The sequence below is a fragment of the Nyctereutes procyonoides genome, unplaced genomic scaffold (assembly GCF_905146905.1).
Source record: "Nyctereutes procyonoides isolate TBG_1078 unplaced genomic scaffold, NYPRO_anot_genome, whole genome shotgun sequence".
Taxonomy (NCBI): Eukaryota; Metazoa; Chordata; class Mammalia; order Carnivora; family Canidae; genus Nyctereutes; species Nyctereutes procyonoides.
In genome coordinates, this window is record NW_026575132.1 from 14949850 (window position 1) to 14962291 (window position 12442).

Sequence of the window (12442 nt, forward strand, 5' to 3'; positions counted from 1 at the left end):
CATTCTGTGTGACTATCGTAAATAAATAAAAAAAAAAATTAAAAAAAAAAAATTCTTCTCAGGGATCCCTGAGTGGCTCAGTGGTTTAGCGCCTCCTTCAGCCCAGGGTGTGATTCTGGAATCCTGGGATCAAGTCCCACATCAGACTCCCTGTATGGAGCCTGCTTCTCCCTCTGCCTATGTCTCTGCATCTCTCTCTGTGTTTCTCACGAATAAATAAATAAAATCTTTAAAAAAAATTTCTTCTCTTCCCCCTTATCTAGACATAGTAGGTTTTTCTGTTATTTTGGTCTTCTTGAAAATTAGCTCTTGCTTTATTTTTGTTTTCTATTTATTGATTTTTCTTAATTTCCTGGGGGCGGATTTGGTTATCTTTCTATTATCTTCCTGTATTAAGTGCTCATTTATAATTTGTGTGTGCTAATTCTTCTTTTAGTGGAAGATTTAAAAGTGTGAGGTTTCCATTATGATCATATCTCATAGATACGTAGCTTTTAAATTTTATAGATTATAAAAATTTAAAAAATTAGCACAGGAATTATATAAAAGAGGGGCTTTTAATCTTTAATGGTTGGATTTTTGATGGGTTTTTGTTGTATGATTAGTTAAAAATGAGTGAAATATAGATTGTGATTTAGTTGTTACTTTTAACCACATGCACATACAGATGCAAATCAAAGCATCTAGATGGTGATTCCTAACTTTTGGGGGATTTTGCCTAGTTGTTTGATTTTATGATTCTGCCTGCCTTTTCTTTGTCAAATGTCAAAGGTTAACTTTATTTTGAGAATGTTTTAGTAGTCTTTAAGACACACAAATGGAGACGATCTTCTAGAGTTTGAAAAACTAGGGTAAAGTGGTAATTGTACTGCACTTTTATTAATTACAATTCAGAAGTATGAAAAATTCTGGAATATTTTTGCCTCATCATACTATTCTGATACCTAAGTTAACTTTTTAATTTTACAAATACCAAAACATGTTCTTTTAGTGTTAATTATGATAAGTGTTTTTGGGAAAGAAATAGCAGTATTTGTGACATGTTAAAAAAAGGCACATGTATGTGGCTGCCATGAGTATACATTTCTCTTAGGTGATTGAAGCATCTTTCAAATTGAAAAATATTTAATAAAAGTATCTTTTAGGTGTTAAAAGATAAAAATAAATAATAATAAATAATTTATAATAATATTTTTAAAATTTTTCAAAAGTTATTTTAAAAGTTATTTTAAAACTATTTTTTAAAAGTTATTTATTTTAATGGCTACATTTTAGGACAGATTTATATCAACAGAAAACTTGAGAATATAGTACTGAGAGTTCCTGTACACCCTCCCTATCTAGTTTGGCTATTATTAAACCACTTACATTAGAACGACACATTTGTTACTGTTAATGAACCAATATTAATACATTAAGTTCTGTAGTTAATTCAGCTTAGTTTTAACTAATGTTCTTTTCTGTTTCAAGATCCCATCTCAGATAACCATGTTCCATTAAGTTGCCATGTCTCCTTAGACTCCTCTTGGCATTTTTAATTTTTTCTTTTTGGAGGGGAGGGTGCAGAGGGAGAGAATATTAAGCAGGCTCCATGCCTGATGCAAGGCTTGCTCTCATGACCCTGAGATCATGACTTGAGCTGAAATCAAGAGTCAGATGCTTTACTGACTGAGCCACCTAGGCACAACCTGATTTTAGCCATTCTGACAGGTGTGAGGTGATTATCTCATTATAGTTTTGATTTGTACTTCCCTGATGATAAGTGATATTGACCATCTTTTCATGTGTCTGTTGGCCATCTGTATGTTTTCTTTGGAAAAATGTCTATTCATGTCTTCTGCCCATTTTTTAATTGGATTATTCATTTTAGGGGTGTTGAGTTTTATAAGTTCTCTAGATATTTTGGATACTAACCCTTTATCAGGTATGTCATTTGCATATACATTCTCCTATTTGGTAGGTTACCTTTTAGTTATGCTGATTGTTTCCCTTACTGTGCAGAAGATTTTTATTTTGATGAAGTCCTAATAGTTTATTTTTCTGGAGACATATCTAGGAAGAGTTGCTATGGTCGATATCAAAGAGGTTACTGCCTGTGTTCTCTTCTAGGATTTTAATAGTTTTCTTGTCTCACATTTAGGTCTTTAATCCATTTTGAATTTATTTTTGTGAATGGTAGCATTATCTACAATAGCCAAATTATGGAAACAGCCATATGTCCCTTGACTGATGAATGGATAAAGAAGATGTGGTGCACACACACACACAACCACACACACCGGAATATTAGCCATAAAAAAGAATGGAATCTTGCCATTTGTAATGATGTGGAGGAGCTAGAGTACCATGCCAAGTGAAATAAGTCAGAGAAAGACGAGGGGTGGGAGGATGGGTGAAATAGGTGGTGGGGATGAAGGAGTGCACTTGTGATGAGCACTGGGCATTATATGGAAGTGTTGAATCCCTAAATTGTACACCTGAAACTAATACTACACTGTATGTTAATTAACTGGAACTTAAATAAAAACTTGAAAAAACCCAGTGTGTTAAATAATAGCTAACATTTGTGAATGATTATGTTTTCCAGGCTTTTAAAAAATGCTCTTTACATATAACAACTAACTTACTCTTCAAGACAATCTCATGAGGGAAAATAATATTATGGTTTTTTGGGGGGAGAAAACTGGAGCCTAAAAGGTTAAGTAACTTATGTTAAACCTTTTCCTGTTTGCCACTCTGATAACTGACAGATGATAGATGGCTATTTCTTTTTCCTTTCCTTTTTTTTTAAACAGTTTTTTTTTTTATGTTTAGGAACCATTTGTGTTTATTAAGTAGCAATTGGTGGAGCTGCCTCCACCTTCTCTACTGATTTCCATCCCTGAGGGAAGTACAGTCTCATGTGATTGCCTTGGTTCCTTGTTCTATAACAGTGGGGCCCAGGATAGAAATAAAATACAGTTATTGTGCCTTTATTATAAAATTTTAAATATATATCAGAATATTTTTATGGATTTCCCCCCTTGCTTTTTAGATCAACACAAAATGAGAGACTTCTTACAAATACTGCGTCACCTCCTGAAGTGGTTCCTGTTGATGATTCTGTTTCTGAGGAAGCGACTGAGGATGCTGCTGGAGTCAAAGGAGAGAGCTCCACCAAGGGTTTTGAACCTAGTAAAGAGTTACATTCTAGACCCAGTAAATCTCAGGAATATATACAGGGTGTTTCAGTTAGACCATCAGTTATTCAAAAACTGGAGAAGGGACAGCAGCAGCCCTTAGGGTTTGTTCATAAAATTGGGAGTGGCGTGAAGGAATTTAATCCAGTTGGGATTGGTCAAGCTACACATACTAGACGAAGCTTAATATGTCCCTCAGTGATTTCTAGTGCTCCTTCTAGTTGTTTAGCTGGAAGTTCCTATGATAGACCAGTTACAACTAAACCTACTAAGTTACCAGCAGCAGCCAGTTCAGAGACAGTCAGCAAATGTGACCCAAACAAAGCTGACAGATACCTTGAACAGCCAGACAGGGGCTCTAGAAATCCTGGGCTATCGTCCAATCTAGAAACGTCTTCAGTTTCTTATCAGAAACCTAAAGAATCAACTAGGAAATCTTTAGGTATAAGTTCAGATAAATTGATCATACAGGAAGATATAAAGTCTCAACGTAAAACTTTGTCAGCTGGCGCTAAAGGCCGTGACTTTGTGGGTACGGAAGACTCCTTAAAGTCTGAATCTCTTTCCAAATTAGCTGTCAACCAAGCAATCAACCTGAATAAAACTGGCATGCCTTCTAATAAAGGAGTCTTTGAAGATGCTACTGCAAAGCACCGTGAGAAATTCATTTCTGGTATGGGTCCTACCCAAGAGGAAAAGCATTTGGTTTTTAATAAGTCAGCCTTTTTGGAACAGAAGAGCTCAGTGATTTCTGAAGTGAAGTTTGCTCGTGGCTCTCTTCAGTCAGTGTCCAATCCACCCGAAGAGGCTGCACAAGACCTTTGGAAGGAGGAACAAATTGACCAAGAAGAGAAAAACTATGAATCGAGAGCTTCTGAAATGAGTTTTGACTGCAGTTCTCCATTTCAAAATTCACCTACTGACCAATCTAAAGTGACTGCCAAAGAAATAAACCTTTCAAAGGAAGCATATGCTGATTTGCAGTGTAAGAATAATAAATCTTATGTTTCTGAAATAAGTTCTGATCGTGATGGCTCCCTTCGGTTGGTCACCAACCGAGCTCAAGTAATTGTTAAAGGTGTAAGTGTTCAGAAGGCAAAGCCTATCAGGTTAGTCGATGAAAGCTATGAATCTAGTGATTCTGAGATTAATTATGATTGTGATGCCTTACTTCAGTCAACTGATGACTACCCCCAACAGCCTACAAAAGAAGTAAGCCTTCCTAAGGAGGAACACATTGACTTGGTTGATAAGAACTATGGATCGAGTAGCTCCGAAGTAAGTACTGATTGTGCTTTTCCTCTTCAGTCAGTGGGTGACCGACTCCCAGTGGCTGTCACAGAAGCAAAACTTCAGAAGGTTCACATTGGCTTGGTTGATAAGAACTATGGTTCAAGTTGTTCTGAAACAAGTATTGACAATGATGCTTCTCCTCAGTCAGCAGCTGACCATCCCCACCTGGTTGTCAAAGAAAGAAACCTAAAGGATAGACCAGTCTACCTGAAAGATAAGAACCTTAAAACCAGTAGCACTAAAGCCCATCTTGATTTTGCTGTTTCCCTTGAAACAGTGATTGACGAATCTCAGAGGGCTGTTGAAGAAATAAATCTTCTGGAAGAGAAGAATGAACCTGTGGAGATGAACTATGATTCTCATGGTTCTGAATTGAGTTTTCACACTGACCCTCGATTAGTGCCTGGCCAGTCCGGAGTAATAGTTAAAAAAGTAAACCCTCGAGAAGTAGCTGTTGACCTGGAGAGTAAGAGTGTTAAATCTAGCAATTCTGATCAAAGTTTTGATTCTCGTGCTTCTCTTTATCAGTCAACTAATGATCAACGTCAAGGGGCTCTGGGCGAAATAAGTCTGAAAGAGCTAAATGTTGACATGGAAGTTAAGAGCTATGGGTGCTCCAGTTCTGAGTTGACATTTGAATCTGATCCCCCTGCTGTGTCCGGTACTGAGCAATCTGAGATGGACATTGAAGAAATAAGAAAAAGGCACATTAAATTGGAAGGTGAGCGCTCTGGGTCAAATAGTTCTGGAATAACTTTCGATTCTGATATTCTTCTTCGCTCAGGAGGTGACCAGCCTCACGTAGCTGTTTATGTGGAGGAACCTAGTCACCTGGAAAATAAGACTAATACATCTCGTGTTTCTGAAATAACTTTCGATTCTGATATACCTGTTCATTCGGGAACTACTCAACCTGAACGAGCTGTTAAAGACATAATCATTCAGAAAGAAGAATATATACACTTAGGGAGGAAGAATGATGAACCCAGTGGTTCTGAAATAAGTTTGGATTTTTATGTTCCTCCTCATTCAGTTATTGACCCTCCAGAAGTAGCTATGCAAAAGCTAAATCTTCAAAAAGAAGAGCAGATATACTTAGAAAATAAGGACAATGAACCTAGCGGTTCTGAATTAAGTTTGGATTATGGTATTTTTCATTCAATGACTGGCCATTCTAAAGATCCCATTAAAGAAATAAACCTTCAGGAAGAAGAGCACATACATTTAGAAAATAAAGGTAATGGGCCTAGTGTTTCTGAAATCAGTTTGAAATCTGACATTTCTTATCATTTAATGGCTGATCATCCTAACATAGCTGTTAAAGAAATAAGCCATCAGAAGGAACACATAAACTTACAAGATAAGGATAATGCATTAAATGTGTATGAAACAAGTTTGGATCCTGGTGTCCACCTTCATCGGTCAGTGACTCACAAGCCTGAAACAGCTGTTAAAGAAATATGGCTTCAAAAAGAAAGACATGCTAAATTCAAAAGTAAAAGTGCTAAATTTACTGGTTCTGAAACAGATTCTGACATCCCTCATTATTTAGTGACTGAACCTCAAATAGCTGTCAAAGAAATCAATGTTCAGAAAGAAGAACATGTTCTAGAAAAAAAGAGTGATACATATAGTAGTTCTGGAATAATGTTTGATTCTGACGTCCTTCCTCAGTTACTGACTGAAACACCTCACATTGCTATTTTGAAGGAGGACCATGTTGACCCAGCGGGTGAAAGTACTGGATCTAGAGGCTTTGCAATAAATTTGGATATTGGTGTCCCTCTTCATTCAGTCATTAGCCAACCTCCGCTAACCCTCATGAAGGAAAAAAATGTTCATCTGGAAGACAAAAACAGTGAATCTAGTCATTGTAAAATAAGGTATGATACTGGTGACCCTCTTCAGCTATTGACTGGACAATTTCAGGAAGTGGTTAAGAAAACAAACCTGAGGAAGGAAAGGAAAGTTGTAATGAAAAATAAAATGGTTCAAACTAGAGGTTCTAAATTAATGCGTGGTTTTGGTGTTTCTCTGGTGGCTGATCACCCTGAAGGGGCTGTTAAAAGAGGAAACCTTGAGAGTGAAGGTCATGGGAACGTGGAAGATAAGAACAGCCAGTGTAGTGGTTCTGAAATGAGTTTGGATTCTGATTTCTTGGTTGAGTCAATAATTGAACAACCTCAAATAACTATTTTGGATCAGGACCACATTGAGTTAGAAGATAAGCACAGTCAATCTGGTGGTTCTGAAATGAGTTTTGATTCTGAGGATCCTCTTCAGTCAGTGGCTGACCAGGTTAGAGAAACTGTTAAAGAAATAAGCCTTTGGAAGGATGAAGATGTAGAAGATAAGAGGGATGAATCCAAGGGTTTTGAAGTTATGTATGATTCTAATGTCCCTTTTCAAAAGTCAGTGGCTTCCCAAACGGAAGAAGTCATTGAGGGGATGAACCTTTGGAAGGAGCATGTTGACTTGCAAGGGAAGGTTGTGGAACCTAGTGATTCTAAAATAAATTTTGATTCTGATGAACCTCTTCAGTCTGTGGCTAATGAAATTCAAGATGCTATTGCAGGTATAAATCTTCTGAGGGAAGGACATGTTTGTCTGGATGAGAAGGGCTATGAACCCAGTGATTCTGAAATAATTTATGTTTCAAATGTCCCTCTTGAATCAGTGGTTGAGCAACCACACATTTTGGAAGGGGAACACGCCAATTTGGAAGATAAGAGCAATGTTGTCTGTGGTCCTGAAATAGCTTTTATTTCTGATGATCACCTTCAGTCAGTGGCTGACCAGCTCCAAAAATCTGTTAAAGAAGTCAGTCTTTGGAAGGAAGACCATATATACCTGGAAGATAAGAGCTATAAACTAGGTGACTTCGATGTAAGTTATGATTCTGATGTTCCTGTTCACTTCGTGACTGATCAGTCTCCTCTGGCAATCAAAGAAATCAACTTGCAAAAGAGGGGTCATCATGACCTAGGAGATAAGAGCTGTGTACCTAGTGTTTCTGAAATAAAATGTGATTCTGGTGTTCATTTTCAGTTAGAAGTTGATCAATCTGAAGTGGTGTGCAAAGAAATAGATCTTCCGAAGGAAGGGCATCTTGGCATGGAAGTAAAGACCAGTGAACCTAGTGATTCTGAATTAATGTGTGAGTCTGATGTCCCTCTCGAAATAGTGGTTAATGAACTTCAAGTGTCAGTTAAAGAAGCAAATCTTCGAAAGATGCTATTTGTGGATCTGGTGACCAGTGATAGTGACTGTGAAGTGATTGCTGAGTCTGATATCCCTTTTCAGCAGGTGATTGACTCACCTCACGTGACTGTCAAAGAAATCAACTGTATAAATACAGAAGGCTTTGATCTAGAAGGTGAGTGCTGTGACTCCTATGATTCTGAAATAGGATATGTATGTGAAGCCTCTCCTCAGTCACTGGCAAACCAGTCCAAAGAGACTTTCAAAGTGGTAAACCAGAAGAAAGACTATATTATTTTGCAGGAGTCAAGCTGTGATGGTTCTGAAATAAATTTTCAAATTGATCCCCCAGATCGGTCCGTGACTTACTCATCACAAGGGTCTGATAAAGAAATGGTGAAATACATTGATTCAGAAGAGAAGAGTTGTGGATCTGATAGCCCTAAAACAAATTTTAAGTGGGAAGAGGATTCTCAGGCAGTGGCTGACCAACTTCAGAAAGCCGACAAAGGAATCGTTTGTCAGAGGAAAAATCCAGAAACTACCAGCCGAAAAGATAAGCACCATGAACCTGTTTCGGCAGTGCCTCGTAATGCCTCTCCTGGGTCGGGAGCTCATCAAAGGTCTGGTAAAGGAAAACTTTTGAAGTTAAAACATGCAGATCCAGAAAGTATGAGCTGTGAACCATGCAGTTCTGGAATGAGTTTCCAGTGTGATCGTGCTCTCCAGTCTGATGCTGACCAGCCTCAAGAGGCTGGCACTAAAGCAGGACTATTTAAGAAGATGCCTCTGGATGTGGAAGAAGCAAACCCTGATTCCCATTCAAGCTCTATTTTCGTGGTTGATCCTGCAAGGAACCTGGACAAAGCAAAGGAGGTCGTAGAAGACAATCCTGACGAACCCGTCCTTGAAGCCTTGCCTCATGTCCCTCCTTCATTTGTAGGGAAAACGTGGTCTCAAATCATGAGAGAAGATGACATGAAAATTAATGCTCTTGTGAAGGAATTTAAGGAAGGTCGTTTCCACTGTTACTTTGATGACGACTGTGAGACCAGGAAGATAAAAAAAAAAAATTTGAATGAAGGAAAAAAGATTACCTGGGCTGACGCAAGTCAGGACACCACAGCGATTCAAGTTCTTTCAGATTGTGACGATAACGCAGGTGGCATTTCAGATACTGATGACTTTTCAGTGGCCTTAGATAAATCTAGCCATCATTCTACAGTAAAGAGGCCTTATTATGAACAATCATGGCGAGTGGCTTCTCGATGTCAGGCTGTAAAAGTCAGCCATGGAACTCAGACCAATCTCACATGTCTGTCACAGACCAAAGGAAGTGAAGAGGAAGACTCCACGGGGAAGCGTTCGCTTTTACAGAAGGACAAAAAATCAAAAAAGAAAGTGAAAATCGGAACACTTGAATTTCCTGAAACATGTACTAAAGTCCTGAAGCCTTTGCAACCCAATGCCTTAGTCTATGTTATTTCTTCAAATATGAAATTTCAGGACAGTGAATGCGCCAACTTTGCTAAAAAGTACCGCAGCTGCAGAAGTCGGGATGTCAGCGTAGAGTACAAATATAAACGGCGCACCTTTAATTATTATGACCCACTGAACAAGAAAATTGTGATTGATCCTCCGCCCAGCCTAGAGGAGTTGGACAGAAATAACTGGCTTAATCTCAGCGACCTGAGCTCCAGCTCAGGCGATGAAGATGCTCAAGACGCTGACCCGACCGCCGTTCTGACGCTCCGAGACGAGCTGCTGGCCTACCCGGGCGCCCCCGTTTCCCCCGAGCCTGCGCCGAGGCCCGGGACCTCGGGCGTCGGCGCAGCTGCAAAGGGACGGGGCGCCCAGCTGCCGCCGCCGGCCCGCGCCGCGGCCGGGACCTCTCCACAGGCGGCGCCTCGCAAGTTCCTGGAAAGCAAACGGAAGCCCCAGACCCAGAGGAGGTTGACGCCGCCGCCTACTGCTAATCCCGGTTTCCCTCAAAAGGCGTACAAACCCATTACGCTCCACCCCAAACCCAGAACCGCCTCGGAAAAACGCCCAATTTGGATTCAGACCAAGCTAAGTGATATCATTCAGAAGTACATTTCAAAATACTCTGCTTTTCTGCGTCGCAAGTATCAGTCCAGGAGCGCGTTCGTGAGACTGCACCTTAAGAAGAAAACGTGCGGCGTCACTAAGTTAAAGAAGGGAAAGGGCGCGGCCCCGACGCCTCCGGGCTCGTCCGGCCCGCCGGGTCCCCCGGTTGCCCCGGGTCCCTCGGTTCCGCGGGGTCCCTCGGTTCCGCCGGGTCCCTCGGTTCCGCGGGGTCCCTCGGTTCCGCCGGGTCCCTCGGTTCCGCGGGGTCCCTCGGTTCCGCCGGGTCCCTCGGTTGCCCTGGGTCCCTCGGTTCCGCCGGGCCCCTCGGTTGCCCTGGGTCCCTCGGTTCCGCCGGGTCCCTCGGTTGCCCTGGGTCCCTCGGTGGCGGTCGCTGCCTCCGGCTCTACTGCCAAGCCACCTGCGCAAGGTGCTTGCCCCCCGGCAGGAAAAAAGAGGAATGGTGGTAAAAAACGCCCCAGGAAGAAACGCAGGCGGCTTTCCAGGCCCGTTAAGATCTACGCTTTGAGAAGCTTGTACTCTCAGGTGCCCTACTCCGACAGGATGAGGACTCGGCTCTCGGAGAAGCCGCGGGCCCCCGAGGCCACCTAGTGCGGGCGGCCGCCAGCCCCGCCCCGCCCCGCCCCGCCCGCCCCGCCCCGCCCCGGTGGCTTGTGCACACCGCTTGCCCGGCTCTGGTGAAAAAACTACCCTTCGACTATTTTGCTACGGACATTATTTTTCAGAACTTTTGTAATTCATTTAAAATTCGTGTTTAAGGTCCTTTCTCCACCCCACCCCCCCTTTTTGAAATATCCAGACGCATCCTTTGTCCGTTGGCTGTAGAAGAGCTTCATCCTAATTTATACCCATAACTCAGCACCCTACGTACACATTTTTTTCTCCCTCAAATCATGTCCCTCTTATTTATTTTTTTATGACTGTATCTCATGTCAGCAGGTTGTCATATTGCAGAAACTGAATGTGGCAAGCATTAAATGCTATCTTATTTTTACTTTCTAAAAAATCGGAACAAACGAACCCGTACTTCTGTGTGTTTCGGAGTGGCGTTGTCCATATCGTACTCTAACTGGATGACTAAAAAGGAGAAACTAGAATAAATTCGACACTTAAGTGAGGTTGATTGAAATAATCACGAACAACATGTGATCTACCTTTCTTTTTAAAAAAGCATTCAAGAAAATGAGATTCCGTGATCTTTAATCGAGTTAAAAAAACAAAAAAAAACAAAAAACAAAAGCCCGCCTGGGGATTTTACATACAAAAACACAAACTCCTTCTGCTTCATTTAAATTGGATCTGCAAGTCTTTGACTTACCTTATTTGGACACACACACACACATAAACGATCTCTGTAGGTTTTTCTTTAGCATTATTAGATCTTGAGGAGACCATGATCCTGCCAGTGTAATTATGTTTTCTACCACCTTTATTCCCCTCCACCTGAAGCGTTGGTGGTTTAATATGAAAACCTGGGTTGTCTTTACGGCCTTACCTCTCAAAAACATTTCTGCCACCATCGTGTCATTTTTTTCCGTAATAGCTTGAATTGAAATCACTGGGGTGGTAATTTGGGCAGACCAGACCGTTAATTGTTGTCATGAACGAATTATTTGTAATCTTAATATTTCAAAAGATCTAACAAAACCGTGATTAACCTAAGTGGAGGCCAGTTTTGCAAGGGAAACACTACATATTTGTACATTAGTTTGGTAAACTTAAACTTGCTAGCTGATTTTAAGAGTCCACACAAAAGACGTTAAGATAAGCGGTTTCGGTCTGAGATACTCAGAATATGTTTAGATCCTTTATCCAGGGGCACTGGTTGAGCTGGTTCAGACGCATCCAGGTATCCTGTTAAGACCAGGATCCTGGACCCTTTCCTATCGTTAATGTTAAAGGAAACATGAATTTCAACTATATTGTATAAACCACATTTTACTGAAACTAGATCAGTGTACCATGACTTCAGAGATAAAAATGTGTTACTTTAGAATTAATGAAATATAGTGTAACAGTTGGTGTCTAAATGTAGTTTTATTTCAGGGGCCGTTTTTAAGCTGTGGGTATGTTATGATGATCTGTTGTAATTTCTTTACTTCTAAATTTAAAACAGTAATTCTGTTATAAAAAAAGGACAAATATTTATATTTTTAGTTGCAGAGCAACTTCAACCTTGCCTCGTATACAAACATATTTTAATTCCCCCTCTTAAAATAATACTGTGGGCCACTAGTTTAAAATAATCCTCCAATTTTAATTTAGAAGGAAAACTGTCCTACTGATTAGGAAGCACACAAGCAGCTAATATACAAAAATATTCAATTTGTGGATATTGGTGTCTTTTTTTCCTATGAAGTAGACACGGTAATTTCCTTAAGTACTATTAGTAGGCATTCTGGATGCTTTAGGTTTAAACTTAAAAGCAGGAGATCATATGGAAATGTACTCAGTGACGATGATGCATTATGCAGAGAGGACAGTTCTTGTAAGTCAAATGATCAAAAGCAGTTAAAAATTTTACTACTTTTTTCACATTGGAGACTTCTAAATACCATGTTTTTGAGAGAAAAAGGGTTTATATTTAAAATTTATATTACTAAAAATATCAAACTATAATACAGTCCTGGTTATTTTTTTTAACATTTTGAAGATGTTTATAA

At 40.1% G+C, this 12442-nt stretch overlaps 1 protein-coding gene across 1 annotated transcript in view; it reads left to right on the forward strand.

Moving 5' to 3' along the window:
• Positions 1 to 10370, forward strand: part of ZDBF2 (zinc finger DBF-type containing 2) — a 27956-nt gene extending 17586 nt beyond the window's left edge. Inside the window, exon 6 of the mRNA XM_055344991.1 lies at positions 3035 to 10370. Within this exon, the coding sequence (XP_055200966.1) occupies positions 3035 to 10370 (7336 nt within the window). The remainder of the gene's footprint in view (positions 1 to 3034) is intronic.
• Positions 10371 to 12442: the final 2072 nt, after the last annotated feature.